The sequence below is a fragment of the Panicum virgatum genome, chromosome 7N (genome assembly GCF_016808335.1).
Source record: "Panicum virgatum strain AP13 chromosome 7N, P.virgatum_v5, whole genome shotgun sequence".
Classification (NCBI taxonomy): Eukaryota; Viridiplantae; Streptophyta; class Magnoliopsida; order Poales; family Poaceae; genus Panicum; species Panicum virgatum.
This window is the reverse complement of record NC_053151.1, coordinates 24,422,781-24,445,537: the sequence shown is the minus strand read 5'-3', so window position 1 is coordinate 24,445,537 and position 22,757 is coordinate 24,422,781. Positions and strand designations below refer to the sequence as shown.

The following is a 22,757-nucleotide window of genomic DNA, read 5'->3' as shown; positions in this document are numbered from 1 at the left end:
CGGTGCGCCATTCCGAACGGCATCTCGGCTGGCTGCTCCACGGTGGCGCGCATGCAGACCGTCCCCGCGCGCGCCCTGCGAGCGCATCGTGACAGTTTAGTATCGTGACAGCGCATCCATTGAACGAACGGGGAAGATGAGATGAGTTACGCGGGATTATTTTGTCCTGTGGTGAGCTATTACGCTGATGTTCCCATATCTCTACTTTTTTCGAAACAAAATACAAAGGCTCTCAAATGCATGCGCACTCATTCTTATGAATACACGCACACAATTCTATCTTTATGAGCATCTCCGAAAGACTAAACCAGCAGATCCTTAAGATTGGTGAAGTCACTGCTGGTGCCACGCTATCGACGGGCAAATCGTCTACCAGTGAAAGAATAGCGCTGGTTAAATCTTTGGAAAAATTTCAAAAAATATGAGCACCAGTGCTGAGTCAATGACTCAAATCCTGGTGGGCAGGTTCCACCACAGTAAACTTTACCAGCTGCGCTACGCTCAGTTCACATCTCTACTTCTTTCTAAAGCAAGCAAGCAATGATTCCACGATCCGTCAATCCAAATTCTAATCGGGGACTATCAATACCTCATGCGGTCACGGCACGGCCTGTATACAAAGTGCAAGAGCACAAAGTTGATATATAGTCTCATATACTTAGATACAATTTATATTACCCGTAGCAATGCACGAGTAATGTACGGGCGCTCAAGTCCTGATGCTGAATAAGCGAAGATACTTACTGTTACCTTGTCAACTTCGTTTGCTCCACCGTTGCGACATGTGGCCCTAGTTCAGTTGCACTGGTTCAGCATATCGTTTGCTCCACCACTCCATTAATAATTTCGGATTAACATGTCATGCAACTAGAGTTAAATGTTGTACAAAAATTGCTCTTGACTTATTCTCTCACACTTCTGAACAAGCTTTTTTAATGATCCATGTGTTAATTTGAACATATTGCAGTTCTGTTTTAATGTATTAAAAGTGTCTTATCAGTGTTCCAAAATATATAGTTGAACTACTACCAAGTTGATATAGTACTAGTAGCCGTTAGTCACACCTTGTTCATCCTAGATGATGTAACGCATGCTGAATTATGGTTAATCGAGAGTATAATGAATAAAACTCTTCTGTTATTGCCATTCTGTATTCTGTTATTTTTAGAATTTTATTTGATTTTTCAGTAGCAATAAGCAGTACGTAGTGTATTAGTGAAACTAGGATGAATGGCGCGCTACGCCGCGCCCGTAAAGACTGTGTTGTTTTTAGAAAAAACGAAGTATAGAGAATATATATTGTGATTAACTTCTTTTAAATAAAGTATAGGCAATATATGCCGTGACTGCAGTAGTAGTTATGTGCTTTTACGGCGTTTCATTCTGTTTGGCCTGGTCTGCACTTACGAAATCATCAAGTGGGTTGGCCCATTTCACAATTACACATGGTGGCTCAGCAGCCTGGCCCTTCGAAGAAATTGAGAATGGAAAGGGAATGCGCTAGTTTTAGTTTTCTATAGAATCCCTAAAGTTGTATAATAAATAGTACCGATATGAAATGCATCCAAGCAGGAGCAGCTCTGGTGACACCCCTGAATTTGAGCTCCTCAAGGCTCTTCCGGTGGTTGCCATCGTACGGACACTTCATCATGCACCAACCTACAAAGCGGGCTGCAGGGTGTTGGGTGCGGGTGCTACCTTGCCTTCTTCAAGAGGTGCCGTGGTCAAGGCTGGTTTGAGATGAAGGAGGATGCCTGCAAAGTTGAGTAGGACGGCAGGCTTGGAGGCTCGTGATCGCGGAGGAGGAAGAAGAGTCACATGTTCGTTTAAACGACAGTTTAAACAACATTTTAAATGTCAATATTAGCGTAAATAGTAAACTTTAAACGCTAAATGACCAATCACTTATTGTTTAGCTATTTATTGGATTAAACGATCATTTAAACGGGTTACACGATCATTAAATGGGATAAACGGTTGATTAAATGGGTACAGTTAGGCACCGTGCAACATTTACATGGCGCGTAAACAGGTTAAACGACCACCGAGGTAAACCGTGCCAAAGACAAATAGAGGTAAATTGTATTATTTAGCCGGTAAACGGTGTATTAATTATTAGATGATTGTGTATTAATTATTAGATGATTGACGTTTAATAAATGGAAGGTGTAAATAGTATGGACGGATAACAGAACAGAATTAAATATTATTAGATAGGCTAAATGGCAGGTTAACACACTGTTTAGTAAAATAAAGATAAATCCACTTGCATTCTTACATGTATACATATTTATATATGTATACTTGATTTCATACATGCATAAATTTATACACTTGATCTTTGTATGCATAAACACATATCAGTTGAAATTCTTAACTTTGCAATCATGAATATACATATTTGATGATATGATATAAAATTATTGAGCTTGTTTAGTTTCATTTAAATACCGTTCAAACCATGTAAACACTAAATAAAGAGTTACTAACCGTTGAGCACTATCGTTTAAGACAATATTGACCGGACTAAATTGTTTGGAAAGCAAGGATGGCCGTGGCCACGCGTCGAGGAAGCAGAACCGTTTAAGACAAATCCTACCACAGTGGGTGGCAGTGGAAGGCGTGTTCAATTTCTTCACGGGACACCGGCGTCACTCACGCGCTCGAAAATTCTGGCTGGCAGAAAAGCACACAGTCCCGGGTACGTGGCATGCAATCATTTAATAAAAAATGGTAACAGTAGATCGATGCTCCCGTTGGCCTTCTTTTCCTTCGGGAGTAAGAAGGTGCATATTGGGCAGTAGAAGAATCGGAAGGCCACCAGCCTATGGATGGCCTGATTCACCAGCACACGCAGTATGCGGAATTCTGCGGGTTCCAACACAGAAGCTGCAAGGACCTCAAATATATAGAGAACATATCATATGCAAATCAATCTTTCGGTATAAACCATGCAAACTCTGATTTCGGCTACCAGATCAACATCCACTGCCAGAAAAAAAAGCCGGGTAGCCGGTACTAAGTGGTCCACCATTTAGTACCGACCGTAGAGATCGGTACTAAATACACCATCCAAAAAAATAAAACCCCTGATAAATATGCGATATGCGTGCTCACAAGGATTCGAACCCACAACCTCCAATTTTGCACCCAGCTTCTCTGCCATCCCAACTAGGCTTCACATGTGGTTGCGTGAAGGATGCTTTCTTTTTGAATAACCCGTAAAGTATCATTCAGTACCGGGCCAAGACACCGACTGGTACTAAATGTCACCTTTTAGTAATGGCGTGGCCATTTTAGTACCGGACAAAACACCAACCGGTACTAAAAGGTGATATTTAGTACCGGACGGAGGTATGACCCGGTACTAAATGATTTCAAAAGGTGTTAAAATTTAGAACCGGTACTAATATGACCGGTACAAAGGCTGATGGATGAATGACTATTTTTCTTGTAGTGATCACAGGGGGTGCAGAGGGAGTGAGAGGGGGAATTTACAAAAGTGTATTACCCAATTTAAGAGTAGGCGGTTAATTGTAAAATTATCCAATCCTCCATACCTCTTGAATGTTGATCCGGTGGCCTAAATTAGAGTTTGCACGATTTAAACAAATAGATTGGTTTACACCTGATATGTTCTCAAATATATAATTGTGATATTGTTGGGTTAGCGACTTAGCGGGCCAGCTGCAAACCCGCAAAATCTGTTTTGCGATGACCATTGTGGGCTGGACTGCTGTTTTTGGGCCAAAACTAAAGGGGCATGGTGGAAATCCAAAGCCGAGACAGACGCCATCAATCCCGGACAACCTAGGGCCCAGCTGTCCGAAAGCATGACAAAAGCCTTCGTTCCGGCCCGTGTCGAAGCCATTCCATCACAAATTGTCAATTCCAGTTTGCATCTGCTGACCATCTGAGTACAGACGCATCACAAAACACTGTTGGTCCATCCAAAACCTGCATGTATAGGATGATTCCGAATACGGATTCTATCTCCCGGTTGTTTTTGTGCTTTGAATTCACTCGTTTTTTTGTACGGCACAGATTGTATTTGCATTCGTGCAGGCGCTTCTAGTGGGCCCATTGTTTTCTGTCTATGCCGGCCCGTTTGCTTTCTTTCTGCTCATTTTGATTCACTCGTCACTCCCTTCTACACCCCAGAACAACAATTTCAAAATTTGGCTTCACCCATTATAACGACAACCGTCTTCCCGTCCCTTACTTTTTATTACACATCTAGCATCTATTTATCCAAATTTTAATACACATGGCTCAGGAGCGCGCGTCATGCACTAGTAACTATGTAAACTACGTTATCTATGCTCATCTTTCCTGCTGCAGGAAAAAAATAGTTAGTCGTAAATGCAACAACCAATGCTGAGTTTGAGCATTTGTGGACTTGGTGCCATTTATGAAGGCTATCATTTGAATTGTTGCAAAAATACTAACTGGATTGCTTTTTTTTTGAGATTACTCCAACTGGATTGGTGTCCCACCAAAAAGAATTTGATTGGTGTTTCTCCGAAGTTGGGAGAATTCGGAGAATCCACTGCCTATTCAAAATTTCAAGCGTTGCAGGCCCGTTACGACCAAGGGCTGACAAACTGATTTTGTCCGTGGCCCGGCCCATCCACCCAGCGGTTCCCCGCTCCTCCGGTTAGCAGCGCCAGAGCGCCGCCAATCCCCTTCTGCCGTCCTAAACCCTAGACCCTGCTTCCACCTCCGCCGGCCTCCCGCCTCCCGCCTCCTCTCCCAAGCGGACACAGCACGCCAAGCTTCCGGCGCCGAAAATGGGCCACAGCGACGGCGAGCACGAGCTCGAGGGCGACGACCTCTCCGCCGACGACTCTTCGTGGAGCGACGGCGTCTGGTCCGAGGACGACGATGAGGTGGGGTTTTTTTTTTATAACTCTGCCCCAATGTTTTTGCGCCGTTCTATTTTTGACCAAGTTTTGGGGGTTTTGTGAGGGATGCAGGAGTCGCTGTCGTTCGAGGACAGCGGCGAGGGCTCCGGCTCCGACGCCGATTCTGACGAGGCAGCGGCTGCGGAAGAGAGCGACTCTTCGGAGGATGAGGTGAAGCATTCGCGCCCTTGGTGATGGTGTTTGCGTTGCTTCAGCTGCTGATTCACGGACTGTTTTGCTTTTCCTTGTTGCTTGCCTGAGTATTAGAGATTTTAAATGATGTTGCTGTTATTTGCAGGTGGCGCCAAGGAACACCGTGGGGGACGTGCCTCTGGAGTGGTACAAGGACGAAGAGCACATTGGGTATGACATCGACGGGAGGAAGATCAAGAAGCGCGATAGGGAGGGGCAAATTGAAGCCTACCTCAAAAACGCGGACGATGCCAAGAATTGGTAAGTCTTGAACTGCTCTGTTGCAGGCACTTAATCAGCTGTTATCAATTTTGACCACTATTGAATGGATTAATGTTTAAGCTCTGAGAATTTCTCCATGCCAACGAGACATGTTTTAATGCAATATATTCGTTACTTGGGATGATTTGCTCGGTAGGTGGTAAACAACCCTACAGAAATTTTGTAAAAACCTGAAAAATAACATCAGCATACCACAAATAAGTTGCCCTGGAACTTATCAAGTTCACATTGGAACTATTTTCCAATTTAAACATCTTTAGAGGTGTCTCAACTTATTTCTCCCCTGTGTTTTTAGCATGTTAGGGTTAACTGTTTCTGCCAAAACTTGTGTTTCTTGGGGAGATTGCAAGGTTAAAAACATCTCTAGGCTGAATGAGCTAATTGGAGATATGTCTGTGGCCATGGTTTATACATGATATTTTTAACATTAAAGAGTGCCTTCTTAATCTATCCACAACTGATTTCAGCACATCAATTGTAATTGTTGGGATAATAACTCGTGCTAGTTTCATCTGGGCTTACTTGGTATGCTGACATCTCACATCTATCATAGATTCTGTTCTTGAATTATCACCCTACCCAACAATGGCCTTGCTAATCCTTGTTACCTCAGACTTATTTCTAAAGAAGCGAGGATGTAAGCAATAGAACTGCTACATGCTTTTAGGCTCATCCTACTTATGGATTGGGCCTTAGCATTTTGGTTATTACCACTAAGAATGTTAACTTAAACAGTTAAATCACTTCATCCTGATATGAAAAATTGAGCTTTCAATTGCTGTCAAGAAGGCTTAGTCACATGACATTTCTATACATCTCTAGATCTTACAACAGGACATGGAATGATAAAGTTCTTGAAAATCATTTTGGTTTAATCTCTGCCTGACATTTCTCCACATTTATAGTTTTTCTAAGGACATAAAATAAACAAGGGATTGACAATCATTTTGATTCAGTGCTCCAGCCTACATGTCTAGGTTTCTTTCAGAATATGCATGAACCTCTGAGAACCATGATTATTCAAATCAAATATGGAAAATTGGATATCCCTGCACCAATTAGCAGATGCATCCGATTGTTTACCTTCCATACAAACTCTTTATCCTTACACCTTGTACCATTTGGTTGCTGCAACCTTGTGTTCGGTATAATTTTTCTTGCTCAATTAATTCAATCTTATAATTTCTTTTCTTCATCACCAAATGTAGGAGAAAGATCTATGATGAGTATAATGACGAGGAGGTTCAGATTACAAAGGAAGAGGCTAAGATAATTAGTAGATTGCTAAAGGGAAAGACTCCACATGCCAATGTTGATCCATATCCAGTATGTACTACAAATCCTTATCTATTATATATTATATATTTGCTCAATGTGCCAAGTTTAAATGTTAAGTATATGATCATCCAAAGGCGGAACAGCCTAGTATTATTTTTGTGAATGACTGGACACCAGCATGAATTGTGTTACTAAAACTTTTATACGAGATCTTATTCCGTCGATAGTTCATGTGCAATGTGTGCTTTTCTTATTCTGTCGATAGTTCATGTGCAATGTGTGCTTGCTTATTCCTTGCTAATATATGAGCTGTTTACGACTTAGTTTCACTGGTAATAACCTTTACTGATATATTCATCCATAGTATTGAATTTTTATGCATGGTGCTAATGAATGCTATCCAGATTCATGCAAATAGATTGCTCTTTTGCAGTTAAATGATTTCTTTTTGTTTCTCCATATGTTTATAGTGCACAGATGCAGCATACTGATTAACTTGTATTCTAGGATTATGTTGATTGGTTTGAATACGAGGATAAAGGTCATCCACTTTCTAGTGCCCCTGAACCAAAGAGGCGATTTGTGCCTTCAAAGTGGGAGCAGAAGAAGGTACATAGTCCATTTCATCTATCTCCTGTAATTTTGGACCATTCTCTTTATTTGTTTTCAGTTTTTTTTTTCAAAATCTGACTGCTTGGATTATGAATGTGTTATTACTGTTTTCTTTCCAGACTCTATATACTAATTCATTTAAATACTGTATCCCATTGAGCAGTGATTATGCAATGATCTAATGAATAATCCTGACTTAAACATTCAATTTTTTTTTTTATGATTAGCTATCTCTGCCCTTTTTTTCTGAATTCAGCGTACCACTTCATTTCATGTTATAATTACAGTGTTTAAAATTTGACGCCTAGCTGATATAAAATAGAAGTCACCTAGGCAGTGGCTACAAACTTGGTGGTGGTTTTGTAATTCCGCACTGATTATGGGGTAATCCGCATGTCAAATCACCTACATGGTAAAACATTTGAAAGAATGTAGCTACACATGCCATCACTTCACTCACCTGGAAGATATTTTTGGTTGTCCAGGCAAGTAGGATGCTTGCTACTAAGTGTCAGTCTTTATTGATCGTTGGATCATAACCGTATAAACACCACCAAAAGGGCTGCCAGGCTTTGGTGACTGCTAGGGATGAGATAGACTACGCATGAGAGATGACCCATGATATAGACAGCTGGGGAGAGTGGAACTAGATTGTTTCATTGTTTATTACTTAATTGTAAGCTTATCTTTCTAATATTAACAATCATAACTTAATTGTTTAGAGTTAAGATTGATTCATTTCGGCCATACTGCTACAGTATGGTACAGTACTGTCCAATTCCTCTGCACATGGCACATGTGCCAGCCCACAAAGGCCTCCATCATACCACATATTTAGGAAGTAACAGTACTGGATTCTGACTGAGCTATGCATTCACTAGTGAATTTGTGAACTTACATAACTTACTGTTATTCTGTTGCGGAGCTTGTTTATTGTTTGATCAGGACAAAATCTTGTGATGTAGATCCTGCATAAGTGTCACTAACCACAAAGCCTGTTTTGGATCTTCTCTATTTAACTGCTCTGTGATTGTATTGCGTCTTAAGTTATTTGCATCACTGCTCAGTCTTACCTTTTAGCTCATGTGTTCTGGTGGCAGGTTGTTAAACTTGTGAGAGCCATTCGTAATGGATGGATAAAGTTGGACAAGCCAAAGGAGGAATCTAACTTATATCTTTTATGGGGAGATGAAACTGATACAGCAGACAATAAGCGGCAAGGCTTGAGCTACATTCCCGCTCCTAAACCTAATTTACCAGGTATCGTCATTCCTTTTTCAGCATTAGTAGCTTCTATAATAATCTGTTGGAACTTGTTGAAACATGTTTTCACTTAGATTTTCTTATACTCAGTAACTTTCTATTGATTCTTCATGGGTATCCAGGTCATGAAGAGTCATATAATCCTTCTGTTGAATACATTCCGACACAAGAGGAAATAGATTCATACCAGCTTATGTATGAGGAGGATCGTCCAAAGTTCATTCCGAAACGGTACCATGTCTATCATTTTTACTTCCATTCTTCATTGACTTATATGGTCAGCATTTTGAATTTGAAGTCCCTCACTTCACCAGATTTGAGTCTCTTCGAAGTGTACCTGCATATGAGAAGGCACTAAGGGAAGGTTTTGATCGGTGTCTGGATCTTTATCTATGCCCTAGAACCCGCAAAAAGCGTGTAAGTTCAGCCCTACATTATTTCCGTAGCATTTATTGCTTTTAAGGACAATATTTGTCTCTAATTTGTGCCAATCATTTGATGTATCACAGATAAATATTGATCCTGAGTCACTCAAGCCCAAGTTACCAAGTAAAAAGGATTTGAGGCCATACCCAAAAACTTGTTACCTTGAGTTCAAGGGCCATACGAGTCCTGTGACGTCCATTTCAGTTGAAACAACAGGGCAGTGGCTCGCATCTGGTATGTGCTAATGATATTATTTTCTGTATTTATCTGAATATACATGCACAGAACATTTTGATACACAAATGGACTGATAATTATAAGTTTATAACTAATGCGAAAAGAACTCTGATGTTGTATTCACGTAGTCGGTTTTCGATATGTTGTAATTTATTGCTTAAAAATAGTAGCACTAACTATATAAAAAAAAAGGGCTGATCCAGTGCTGAAAGCTCCCACACAAGGTGGGGTCTGGGGAAGGGAATTCCTAGACAGCCTTACCGTTGCAAAATTCTCTTAAAATTCTGCAAAGAGGCTGGTTCGAACCCAGGACCTCTGGGCCACAAGTGGAGAGTCTCTACCTGTGCGCTAGGTCCGCCCTTCTAGTAGCACTAACTATATCATGGAATTGATTTTGCAAAAAGTAATAGTTGTTTCTTTAAGAAAATCTAGAATTTTGGTTAGCTTGAAATTGTAGGTTAATGTATAGCTCAGTTTTCCCTGCATATTAAAGAATGGAAGTATTACACATCTTACTGAATGCACATGGGAAGGGAGGTTAGTAGTCTCCTAATCTAACTGCTAAGCAAACCTGGGCTGAAGATATGTTCTTAATCAAGTGAAACAGTTCTTATATGGGGGATTAATTGTATTAGTATGATATGCAAAAAGTAATAAACCAAAACTGCTTTTGAGAAACAGCTGCAACTGCTAAGGTGAACTTATACTCGGGGGTTCTGTTTTACTACACATGGAATATTGTAACCCTGCGGTATATAAGGTTAACTGACATGAGCAGGTTTCCCCACTTTAGAAGATTTCATGAATTTGAGCATGATAATATTAAGTTACAATTGACTCTTTTCTGAAGGTTCTCGAGATGGTACAATTCGTGTTTGGGAGGTTGAAACTGGTCGCTGTCTTAAAGTTTGGAATGTCGGCGGTGATGTCCGTCATATTGCCTGGAATCCTTCACCTGACAGGCCTATTCTTGCTGCTATTGTGTACGCCTTTTGCTGTTCTAGCATATTTCTCCTGTCTATAAGCTTTATCTATTGTTGTCATTCATTTTTTCTTTTGATGTAGTGGACATGATCTGCTACTTATTAATGCTGAGGTGGGGAGTGAAGAAGTGCAAATGAGGGCAAAAGAGCTCCTGAAGATTGGTGAAATGGTTCCTCAAGATGATACTGGTGTGTTAAATTGATAGCCAATAAAATGTTCCATTGTATTACTGCCTTCTTCAGTCTTCTGAAATACTATATTACTATTATTATATTGCAGATGGTAAGAAACCAACTGTGAGGTGGATGAGGCATGAAAAACTTGATGGAATCACCTTGATTCATCATAAGGTCTGGTACCCATATTTTAACTTAATTTTTTTCCCTTTGAACTTAATAACTTGCTTTGCTTGCTTACCAATTTGTTTCTTCTTCAGGCTGTGTCAAATGTGGACTGGCATTTTAAGGGAGATTACTTCACCACAGTTGTGCCAAGTGATATCCTTTATGAATAATTTCTTATTGATTTTTTTTATTTCCATCTGTTCTTGTTTTCGTTTTCTTTTTATGTGTAGCCCCTCTCAACTTTTAGTTATATTAACTTCCGTGGCCACATTAAATATTGTGGGTCTATGACGTGACATCGTGATTTTGTTCCCCTTGTACACCTTAATTCCTTTGTACGTGATACAAGAGCTGTATTGCTGCATCAGCTCACAAAAAAGAACTCGCACCATCCTTTCCGTAAACTGCCAGGCCTTCCTGTTGCGGCAACATTCCATCCAAGTCAGAAGATGTTCTTTGTTGCTACTAAGAAGTTTGTTCGGGTTTATGATCTCCAGAAGGCAGAATTGGTAAAGAAGCTGGAGTCAGGTCTCCGTGAGATTTCCTCCATCTCAATCCATCCTGGTGGTAGGTCACAAATCAGCTTGATTGTTTTTTTTAAGAATTTTGAAATCTTCTAAGGAGTCGCTCCGAACTGATTGTACCTGTTGGTAGGTTAGTATCAATATTGACTGTATACATATTGTGATCACTTCACATTTCTTATGTGTAGGTGATAATGTTATTGTGGGAAGCAAAGATGGCAAACTATGCTGGTTTGATACTGATCTATCTACAAGACCATACAAGACTCTAAAGTATGTGTCTCTCTTATTTCAATCCCCTTTGAAAATAAAAAACACGTAATTTTTCTAGATAAAGATGTGTTGTCAAGTTTACCATTATAGGCATTGTTAAATTCTATGCATGGTATATGAACAATCCTACTGGTATGGATGCTGGAAGTCTCTCCCAGGAGAAATAATGGAAATTAAAATTGAGCATCGTAAAAGCTTATTTTTCATGTGTGCTCTTCCTTTAAGTTTAGGTTGCTCATTTTCTAATGTGTTCTGATCATAATCTCTTCAGCCACCATTATTTGAGGACTTTCCGCCGACATAATATTTGATGAATGTGTTGCAATATTTGTACAACATGGGCTGTATGCTTTGCTGTCTGGTTTGTGTGGTCACTGCTTGCACTTTTACAGTTGTGGTCATTGCTTGCACTTTTACAGTTGTCATCAACATATTTATTTGTCCACTGCATCATGAAGGTCAAAGTAATCTCTTGATATAAAGTTTGCACAGTTGTCTGCCAATTTTGCATTTTAATCCGTTACTTTTTCATTTCGATATACCAGTAACTTATTTGCTAAATTTCAGGATCCACTCAAAGGATATTACCAATGTTACTTTTCACCGAAAGTACCCTCTTTTTGCCTCATCCTCTGAGGATTGTACTACCTATGTATGTCATGGAATGGTCTATTCTGATCTTAATCAGAACCCACTTATTGTACCATTGGAAATTCTTCGCGGTCATTCTACTTTGGATGGAAGAGGTATGCATGTCATTGGTTCAATAGTTTTTACTCTTTTCTTCTAGATTTTTGTTCACTTGCATAGATTTTTAATTGTTTTCATTCATGCAGTTCAGATACTGGTAACCCAACTATGAAGCTAACGTATCATTCTCTTTTGTTGGGGAACTCATATATAAGTAAAATAGTTGCATTCCTGCTAGATAAAAATAGCTAGGGAAACTAGACCATGTTAGTTTGATATAGTGCTCTTAGTTTTTCTTGGAGATGCCCGACTGAGTGCAAAGATGATATTCATGGCATGACAAACCAATAACTTGATTTTCTTTTTGGAATAAAAAATATTTTGTTATTTACCCTTGGCACAGGTTCATTATGTTGCTCCGGGATATCTCAAGGCAATATTTAACCACTTTTCTGAGTTTGCAGGGGTTCTGGACTGCAAGTTCCATCCGAAACAACCTTGGTTGTTCACTGCAGGTGCTGACTCTGTGATTCGACTGTACTGTGACTAAGCATTCCTGCAAGGACGGTTCCTGATTTTGGCAGGTAAATGTGTAGCCTGTCATTGGGGCTCGGTATGGTGATGATTGCTATATTCTGGTACAAGCCCCTAACAGAAGCTTGGATGATGTGACAATTGGATCGGCTGTTGCGTGTGAAGCCATCAAGTCTGTCAGTTTTGATTCGGTTGACTGGTTTAGTGGAGGATCTTACTTCTGAAGAGAAACATTCAAATGAGTCCAAACTCCTGTAGCTGTGTAACATTAATACGAAAACAACACTTCAAACTGTAACAAAACCGATGTTAGTGGTTTGACAACAAAATTTCCTCGTCTGGAGCTTCAGCTGCTCCAGAAGCTTTTGAGGTGCTGTCACACATATCCCTCAGTTTTGTTAGTGGTTAGACAACAAAATTTCCTAGGGTAGGCCGTTGTATTCTTCCGTTATGTGAAAGCTGTAGCTAGCGGATGTAAAACCCATATCCCTCAGTTTGTACCATGAATCTTATAATACCGGATGCTGTACACCAGGCTCTATCAAGGCTGAGATTATTTACCCCCCACCCCGCTGCTGTGTTCCGATGGGTCCGCGATTAGGACCTGCTAAGTCCAGTCCGAGTTCGAGCCGGTTGCTGCCTCGAGTCCCACAGCAATATATAATCAGACCATTGTTGGCGCTGGACCGACAGCGAGTCCGGAGCAACAGCGAGCACGACCGACAGCTTCGCCAGCCGCGTGCTCCACCTCTGCAGCTGTATCTAAAGGAAAAAATGGAAACTCCTACTCACTCTAATGGTGCGCCTTCCTGGAGGCATCTATCAGATTTCAGAGCCCCGCTGGAAATCAAATCTTCCTGAAGAAGCTCAAGTTGGGGCTGCCAAAAGTGTAATTTCTGAACCTAGAGCGTGTCGTTCACCTGTGGAGCGAGCGCTCTTCTGTTTCTTCTTTTGGCTCTGCTTACTGTTCACTGTTCTCCCTATGGGACTGCTTACTGTTTTTCCCGTCTAAACCTGGTTCTTAGCGCGGCTGTGTGCCTTGCTGTTAGCTGTAGGCAACCAGTGTTAGGCCGCAGTTCGTCTCTTGTGCTACCTGAACGCTGTAAACCTGCCTGACATATTTTGGCTTTGTCGTAATGGATGGGGCTGAGCGTTTTTGCCGCCTCTTACTCTAAAAACTCTTACTCACTCTATAAAAAATAAAGATTTTTTTTGCCTTCTGGCATTGGTTCAGTGAACTAATAAATAATGAAATCCAAAGTATTAAATATCAACAAATAATGGAATCCACCAGATGCCTACTCACGTAAACCACCCTGGAAGATACCTGAAGCGAAAAATGGACTATGGGTTGCCACCTTAATCTACCAAGGGGTTTAGCACTAGTTACCGTCCAGTCTTTGCAGTCATGAGCTTCTCGCCTGGTTTGTTCACACGGCTGACAACCGACTTTCTGCACCAATCATCTTAGGAGTAACCACCAATCTTACAGGTTCACCTGGAAGGTTACAGCAATTCAACATTTGTTGTAACCACAGGCGATCAAAATCGAACGTCTGGGAGCGCTGCTGGTCCACGCAGCTTTGCCAGGTCTCAAATCAAACAAGCCCTTAGGCTAATCCCAGTAGAGAGTTTTATGTTGATGTTTCCAAGATAGCCACGTAAGTAAGAAAACTATGAAACAATGTTTGAAAGTATCTCCCAATGCATAATTTTATATTGTGGTTTCGTAGGATCTATATTGCATTTAATTTAAAGACTTATAGAGTGTTGGTATTCGTGTAGGGAGAGTTTCATCTAGATGAAACTAGTTTCTTCTAGATGAAACTAGTAAGTCTTTCTTCTTAAATTCTATGCCATGTCACCTTATGAAACCCCCACTGAGAATAGCCATAGTGCTTCGACGGACACTCCAGGTCCAACCCAAATGCTCCTCCGCCCAACATTTTTGGCTGAGACTTTGTTTGTTTCCATCAGCTTTTTTTAGCCACTATCACATCAAAAGGAATCTTACAATTTAGGAGTGTCAAATAAAATTTATTTATAATTTTTTTTGACAGATGGGTGCTAATTTGCGAGACGAATCTAATGAGCCTAATTAATCCATGATTTGCTACAATGATGCTACAGTAACCATCCGCCAATTATGAATTAATATATATCATTAAATTCGTCTCAATTTAGCTCCAGAGTTCTGCAGTTAGTTTTGTAATCAGACTTCATTTAATACTAATAAATATCAAGATTCTCTTTGATGTGATAGTCTAAAGTTTAGCCTCTGAAACCAAATAAACCCTGAGACAGTTGGACAGTTAGAGCCACTCAATTCAGGACATTTTGGGCCTAAAGATGGCCACAGTGGGAATTTTTTAAGCACAGTTTTTTTGGACAATAATTAATTAATAGGGAATGTCCTAATATCTGTTTTATAATTAGGGGCGAAACCACATTAAAACATTGTATTGCATTTTGCCAGTCATCCTTGCCCACGGTCGATCCCTATCAGTAGTATCATATGAGCTGTATCATCCTTGGACATGGGCCAGTCAGATTCCAATCGTTCTTTTCTTTATCGCCAGAGTAAAAGCCCGCGACTTTGGTTCCTTGGGCCCTTGCATACAATGCAACTAGCTTGAGAACCTAGCTCCTGTTTGGCAGAGCTCCGGCTTCTCCAAAAACAACTTCGGCTCCGGCTCATTTGGTGGAGCGGCTTCTCTAGTGGAGATAGAGTCATTTTGAAAAACGTTAGGCAAAATGACTTCACATATTGGATTGAGATTGTGAAATGTCTAAATTGTCATTTCCTATATTTTTCTTTATTTTTTCTTTTCCATTTTCTTTCTCTTCATCTTTTCCTCTCCTTTTCTTTTTCTCTCCCTCTTCTTTTTTCCTCCTCTCCTTCTTATCCAATCGCCCACTCCTCTCCTTCCTCTCTGTGCCTCCTGACCGCAGCGCCGCCGGCCTCCCGGCCTCCGCCCGCGCCGCCGCTTTCCGGCCTCCACCCGAGCCACCGGCAGCCTCCGCCAAATCCGCCGCCTCCCGGCATCCGTTCGCACCGCCAGCCTCCGCCCGAGCCGCCGCCTCCTGAGCCCTGGTGAGGGCAAGGTGGTCCAAGAGGGGGGAGGAGCTCCGCGGAGCCGCATGGAGCCACGATTTTGTGGCTCCATCTCCACCGTTCTACTCCAGAGAGCAGAAATTTCGGGGCTTCATCGCTAGAGCCGCGGTGCTCTACCCCGTTTGGTAGGGCTCCGCGTGGAGCCGGAGCTCTTTTTGGAGCCCTGCCAAACAGAACTCTAATGCTACATCAACAACTACCACCGGGCTGATGGAAAGAGACTGATATGAGTTTTGGGTGTGGGTTGCTCACGCACGTCCAAGTGGGTTACTGCCTTACTGGGTTGATGGGGGCAACGTGGGATAGTGGGAGTGCGGGTTTAAAATTTCTTGGCATGTTCTCAACGTGGAAATCTAGAATCTCAAATAATTAGCATATTTTTCTCGAAAAAGCTGAGTTTTTATGAAAAATTAAAAAAATAGTTTTCCGAGCTTTTAATAGCTTTAAACCAACCACAATTTTTAAGAAAAACTCAAAAGCTGAGCTGCAGCTGAAATAAACACATAGGTAGACCAGCTTGTGTTCGGAAAGGCTATGCATCACGCGCGTGATACATAGCCTGAAGGAGTGATTAATTTTCCTCATGTCTTATTGGGCCGAATTTTAGGTTTGCCTTCATTTGTTCCAACTGTTTCCATTCTTTCCCACGTGCGTGCATGCATGCAGGTGAAGACAAAATTGATGATATCATCAACACGAAGGGGAGTTCATACTAAAAAAAACTATAAATCTTAAACCACATCCAAATTAATTTTTGATTGCACCATTATCTTTTCATGTCAAGATCTTCAAAATAAGACCACACTTGTCTATGTTTGCATGATATTTTTGAAAAATAATTTTTTAATACTAAATAATTAATTTCGGTTTCTGGAACAAATATTTTAACAACACGAACAATGTTCGCGATGTTTAATATTTTGTTCGCTGTACATTATTATTTGTTCGGTATATTATGTTTTTTGTTCATCAAAATGATTATTTGTTCGTGTTGTTAAATTATTTGTTCCCGGGATCCGGAATTAATTATTTAATATAAAAGAAAATATTTTTAAAAAATATTATGCAAACATAAGCAAGTGTGATCTTATTTTAAAGATCTTGTCATAAGAAAGATAACGATGCAATCTAAATTTAATCTGAATACCTAATTTAATCGTTATAATTTTTTTAATTTCAGATCTACATGCATGTGAGTGATGTCAGCACTTTCATCTCTTCTGCATACATGAAAAGATTTTATTCTATTTAGCAGATAACATACACAACAATCTCTACTATTAATAGACCAGCTCAATATAATTTACCGAAAAAATTCATCTCGTGATGGTCCTTGAGCGATGGGTAACTGCGCTCTGACTGCTCGTCGGGCAGGAAGCTACGCGCCTACGCCGATGGGGGATGTGCGAAGATGGGCCGTGCACGGAGAAGTACGTCGGACAGTTCTGGGCCTGGGCCAAATAGTTAAAGAAACAGTTTCATGGGCTACAGTTTGGACCGGAATTGTAAAACTTCGGTCCGGCCCATCCAAACCTCGCCTGAACAAATCAATTGCCTCCTCGTTCGTCCGCCCGCATCAGGCGAGGCAGAGGAGAACCCACAGGCCACAGCCAGCCCCCTTCTTTGACAGCCATGTGGGCCATTTGGCAACCTATTTCTTTGTGATTTTTGGTTCAGCCCTGCACATGTATTGACTTTAGCCGTCCCCATATATAGGACATCAAAAACAGGCAACTGAACATGAATACACCAGCCCTATAACCCCAGCTTTGAAGAGCTCAAGCATTTACCAGAGGAAACTCATCCACACAGGAGAACATTGACTATATATATGCTCCGTCTTCTTCAACACTTCGATCTAGGAACAAATAGTGATCCATATGACACGCTTTTAAATTCGTGTTCCATTTATATTCATCTTACAAGCCACAGTACTCCCTTTCAGCGTTTCCTCTTCCCTGCGACAGGATGAACCCTGACCCAGCCAGCATCTGCTCCCTTAGATTCTTGATTGCTTGATATCTCTCCTCATCATGCTCAAAGTTGAGGATCCCGTTGCTGCACCCTTCTGCCCAGTCTCCCTCCAACTCTTCGTCCAGGTCCCGAAAGCTTCGCTCTAGGCGGCACGAATTGGCTCCATCCATCCCTCTATCCGAGAAGGATTCATGCCTCTGCCTGCCTTTTGAGGAAGGAGTGTAGCTCCATGTGTAGGTCTTGCTGATGCCGTCAACATTCAGCTCAATCGAGTGCATGCCACTTCCTTCTGATGCATCGTCTTGGCTGTCATCGCTGCAGTCCCCACCAGTTCTGCAAGCAACTGCAACAGCTGCAGCTGCGCCAGTTTCAGATGCATGGGACAATTGCATTGGATCATTTGCTGGTTCCTGCTCTTTCCTAGTATCCAGATACACTTGGAGCTCGTCGCGCAGCTGATTAACGGCTGCATTCTTCTCCTCAAACTGTAGCCGTGCTTCCAGCAGCTTCATCTGAACTCTCTGTTCGCGCCACTCATCCGCAAGCTGAAGCATCTCACGTTCTTTCTGAAGCTCTTCTTGTGCCTTCTCGGTTTCTCTCTTCAGCGCCTCCACCTCAGCCTTGTCCTCGTCGATGCCTCTGATTAGCTCGCTGTAGATCTTCTCAACTCTTCCTTTAGATTTCTTTTCCCTTTCGAGTTCTTTTGTTGCTGCCTGCAGCGAGGCCTCAGTGTTGGCTAAAGCAATGCTTAGCTTCTTGTTTGCCTTCTCTGCTCTTTTCCTTGACTTCTTCTCACTGTCCAGCTCCGAAACTATGAACTGGAGAGCATTTGCAACCTTCTCCTTTTGCTTCACCTTCCAAGATTCCATTTCTTCTGTAAGTTGCTTTTTTAAGCCCTCGATTTCGTGTGCATCTGATTTTTGTTCTCTGATAAACCTTCTTACATGAGCACGAGCAACATCAAGCTCAGAACGCAGTGCGGAAATGAGCGAGATAGCTGATGGCTTCAGTTCTCCAGGTCCCCAGATGTGGGCTAGTACTTTGACAAGTTCTTTAGATGCAATCAAGCTGTTGTGCAGATCCTGCAGGTTGAATGTTTTCTCCTCGGGACATCTTGAAACATCATCTTGGGAGCATGTACCTACCTAAAAAAGATTAACAATGCCTTTTAACTTCAATGACAAGTGCTATCATTCTTACAAAAAATGAATGTATTAATATGAAATGATCAAATTCAGCAGAACATTTTCCTAAGCGACCAACTAGTGATTGCCATTTCACAATGTTTAGATGGTGTTAAGCAAGAAGAAATACATCATATTCGAGTAAGTTTGCTAGATTTTCAAAGCATCATAAACTCAGTTATGGTAGATAAACCAGTCATATTTGTAGTTGATAAAAGAACACCAAGAAAGAACAAATCAGCTGCATACTAATATTGCTTATCAAAAGGAAAAATCAGCATCACTGAAACTGAATTCATTGCCCTGGAAAAGGAAAAGAAGCTAAAACTGAAACACATGTAAGCTACATAATCAAAGATCTCTGAGGCTGCAATCGTGCTCAAACATCACTTTGAATTATTTTCTATTTAATTGATTATTAGCTTCAAGCAACCTTGCAACCATCCAATTTGCCTTCCCAAAAGGTTCCAAGAGTATTCAACTCTTAACCAATGTGTTTACACCCCGTACACCTAAAAGGCAACTACTGCTCAATAACTAATAACAAATCCTCCTTAACAGCCTATCAATGGACAAAGTATCATTGAGCCACTTCATAGTACAATAAACAATTAAGCTGGTACAAGCTAGTTCATAGCCAGTTGCAGAAGTGGACAAGATGCATGTGTATATCAAAATACTTCCTTGGAGATGCGCATCGTGTTTCCACTGCTTTCATGTTTACACAATCAACTTGCACTTAAAGGTGTCCTATGTCTGAATGAGGCGTCAAAAGTTTACACTTTTGTGAAGTGAAACATTCCTTTTTCCATGCAACTAGGTCGGCGTTCTCTAGATTTATAAGTAGCTTCAGAACTCAACCATTAGGTGGTCATAGACATGATTTCTTAGAGCCTTGGAATAGCATATTGAATTTATGGAAACCAACTTGGGTGTCAAAAGTTATATTGGCTTTTTCAAGTGCAAGATACCTAATTCTTACAACTAGCTAGGTTTACGTTAAATACAATGGATAGCTTGATAACTCAGACTCAGAACCTATTCAGACACATCACACTTTACCTTTTTGGGTTAAATTACTGCAAATTTGCAGTGATCACTTCAATGATGACTGAATCAAGAAACTATATAGCTTTGCAAGTTAGATAAGCTTTCATGTTTACAGAATCAACTTGACCCTGATGGTGCACAACAATGAATGATGCGTGAAAAGTCTTGCCCTTCTGAATAAGTTACAACTAGGTCCGCATCCGTTTCAAAAAAAAAAAAACTAGGTCCACATTTTTCAAATTTATAAATAGCTTCAGAACTCAATAGTTAGCACCTTTCTATGCAGCCCACTATTCAGACTATTCTCAGGTGGTGGTCATAATAATTCTTCCTTAGAACCTTGGAATAGAGCATAAATACAATGGGACAGAGTGTTAAAAGCTATCACTTTTCCAAAGCAAGAGATTCTTTTCTTTCAATTAGTTGATTTATTATGCATCATCAGAAGCTGAGGACTTCACTTTTTGAGATCATAGATTCATAGCTGGACAATTCAGAGCCTATGCACATACTTTCCCGCTTACCATTTTGGTTAAATTTGTGATATATTGCAGGTAGCTTTGGAACTCAGCGGTGGTGTTCTTCCAAACGCAACCATATCACAACAAGAACGAGACTGTATCATGCACAGAAGTTTTAATGGTGTTTCTGGCGACCATTTTCAGCTGAATTGAGCTTATTGTGATTTTGCAAATTGTAATAGCACTACAGTCAGAGCTTTGCCAAATGCCAAATACGGTAAACTGCAGTGCGCAAACCAAATAGACTATTCATGAAAGAAAAATGTTTTAATGGTAAAAGCACAATGGCAGAACAATTTCTGGTTTTATTACCTCAATCGCACTGCCAATGCTCATCATATCCGCCGAGATCCACCGGCCATGGCTGTTGCGCCGGCTTCCCTTGCCATCCGCCTCCAAAATCTTGCTCCGGCTTCTTGACCTCTTGGACATCTGAATTACAAAACAGTCGATAGCACCTTGTCACCCACAAACGCCCCCCAAATAACGCAACCAAATAATCAATTTGCTCAAATGCGGCAGCGCTCACCTCCGTCGACGCGCCGCTCCAGGGAACCAAGCTCCGGCGCGCCGCCGCGGCGTCCGCTTCAAGCAGCATACCCTTGTCCATATTCTGCCAGAACGCGTCGACGAGCCTCCTCGCAGATGCCGACGCCGACGGCCGCGTGCCGTCGGCGCCGCCACGGCAATGCCGGCTCCGGGACGACGACTCCGGCATGTGCCGCAGCGGCAGCAGCACGGCGGGCCGCCTGGACCGCAGCCTCCTCCCGGCCGCCGGGTCCGAGGTCCCCGACGACGACACCGCGCGGCGCTTCCGGATCTTGTTGGCCAGCCTCACCGCGGCAGCCTCGTCGCCGGCAGCTCCCTCCTCCGCATCCCGCCTCGGCATTGCAGCCTCCCAGGATTCTTCTCGCCTCCTCCCGCTCCTCCTGCCCAGCAATAAGGAACAAGCAGAGGGCAATGCGGGTGGTGTCAGTGCTCGGTCTCGCCGGCCGCTGAAGCGGTCAAGAAGAGGGGGAGATGCCCATGATGGGAGGCCGTCACATCAGTCAGACGGACCGATCAAAGGGGAAAGCGAGACAACGAAAGCAAAAGCGGAAAAAGGATGGAATCGGCGCAGCTTTAAAAGAAGGAATTAGAAGCAGCAGGGGAGCAAGAACTGGCGAGCGAAAGCAAAGCGGGTCGATGTGATGTGACCATCACACACACTTGACAGAGAGAGACACACACACCTTTGCTAAGCACAGGAGGCCATTGGGATTTGGGAACCAAGATTCGTCCCCCCTCCTCTCGCCTTTGAACAGAGGAGCAAGCAACGAACCCGGCGACTGAAGAAGATGCAGCTGAATCGTCTCGAAAATGCGCGAAAAAAGGGACCGAAAATCACAGTGGGGGATGGATGGTATGGAGTAAAACGCGCTCGTTTAGCAAGCTGAAAATGGCAAAGGGATAAAGAAACGGGAGGGAAGGAAACAGCTTTCGCGGAGACCGAGGAAGACGCAGTTCCGAGGGCCCAAGAGCCAAACCAAGCTAATGGGAGGCAATGTCCTGCCCCCAAAGAATGGCGGCAGGCACGACCGAGCAGGAACCTCGAGATCGCAGGGGAAAAGCAGGGCCCAAAAGAAAAGGGAGGAGGAGGAGGAAGAAGAGCCGGCATGGGATGGGAGAGGAGAGGTGAGCCCCGAACCGAGTGGCGTACCCATTGATGAGCTGCCTGTCCGCCCGTCCGAGCTCGGGCCGATCAGCCGCTGCTGGCGCTGGCTGGTGCCGCCATCATGAGGGCTTTGGAGCTCCTGCGCAGCGCACGAGTGGGGGGGGGGGGGGGGGGGGGGGGGGGGGGGGAACGGACGGGGGACAGGGATGATGGCGCGGGGTGTTGTGGGTATGGTGTACGCGCGCGTGTATGTGTCGTCGTGTCGACCTGCTCGAGGCCAGGGGCGGGCAGCGCGCGTGAGCTGTCCGGGCCGGGGGCGTGGGTGCCTCGCATGATTGGGGCTTGTCGGAACGGCCGGCCGGCCGGTGGTGGAGCATGGACGCGGATGCGACGGCCGGCGTGAGGGGATGTATTATTGGCCAACAAATATAGCATTATAAAGGTTTAGAAATTTTCACGTTAATCAAAAAATAGAAAAATAAAAATTATCCACCACTGCCATTATGATAAAATTAGTCTAAAATACCCCTGCGTCTAATTAAAAATTACCCACCATTGACATTATGAAAAATTAAATATAAAATATCATTTAGCTATGTATCAATTATAAACATATACTATTAATAAAAACTAAAGTTATCAACAATCAATCAAAATAAAACGAAAATGAGAATAATTATATGCATAATATTATTAAAGCTCAACAAATCAAATTG

General features: G+C 42.3%; 2 protein-coding genes across 4 annotated transcripts; one reads left to right on the top strand and one right to left on the bottom strand.

Annotated features, from left to right (window-relative positions):
* Positions 1-4,653: 4,653 nt before the first annotated feature.
* LOC120682141 (ribosome biogenesis protein BOP1 homolog) lies at positions 4,654-13,110 on the top strand. 2 transcript variants are annotated; one of them, XM_039963896.1, is made up of 17 exons: positions 4,654-4,889; positions 4,977-5,075; positions 5,203-5,357; positions 6,587-6,704; positions 7,164-7,265; positions 8,369-8,528; positions 8,654-8,726; positions 8,846-8,948; positions 9,041-9,191; positions 10,045-10,177; positions 10,260-10,366; positions 10,458-10,528; positions 10,615-10,675; positions 10,862-11,089; positions 11,235-11,319; positions 11,887-12,065; positions 12,474-13,110. In XM_039963896.1, the coding sequence occupies exons 1-17, from the start codon at positions 4,791-4,793 to the stop codon at positions 12,557-12,559; spliced, it is 2,010 nt and encodes a 669-aa protein (XP_039819830.1). In that variant the 5' UTR covers positions 4,654-4,790; the 3' UTR covers positions 12,560-13,110. The 2 variants fall into 2 exon arrangements, with proteins under 2 accessions (XP_039819830.1, XP_039819829.1); XM_039963895.1 differs by having other exon boundaries at positions 8,654-8,762.
* A 4,316-nt stretch (positions 13,111-17,426) lies between these two features.
* LOC120682677 lies at positions 17,427-22,222 on the bottom strand. Of its 2 annotated transcripts, none has more exons than XM_039964656.1 (4): positions 22,087-22,222; positions 20,917-21,316; positions 20,700-20,819; positions 17,427-18,777 (listed from the first exon to the last, which is right to left on the bottom strand). In XM_039964656.1, the coding sequence occupies exons 2-4, from the start codon at positions 21,274-21,276 to the stop codon at positions 17,578-17,580; spliced, it is 1,680 nt and encodes a 559-aa protein (XP_039820590.1). In that variant the 5' UTR covers positions 21,277-21,316; positions 22,087-22,222; the 3' UTR covers positions 17,427-17,577. The 2 variants fall into 2 exon arrangements, with proteins under 2 accessions (XP_039820590.1, XP_039820591.1); XM_039964657.1 differs by lacking the exon at positions 22,087-22,222 and adding an exon at positions 21,620-22,079.
* Between the last annotated feature and the right edge of the window lie 535 nt (positions 22,223-22,757).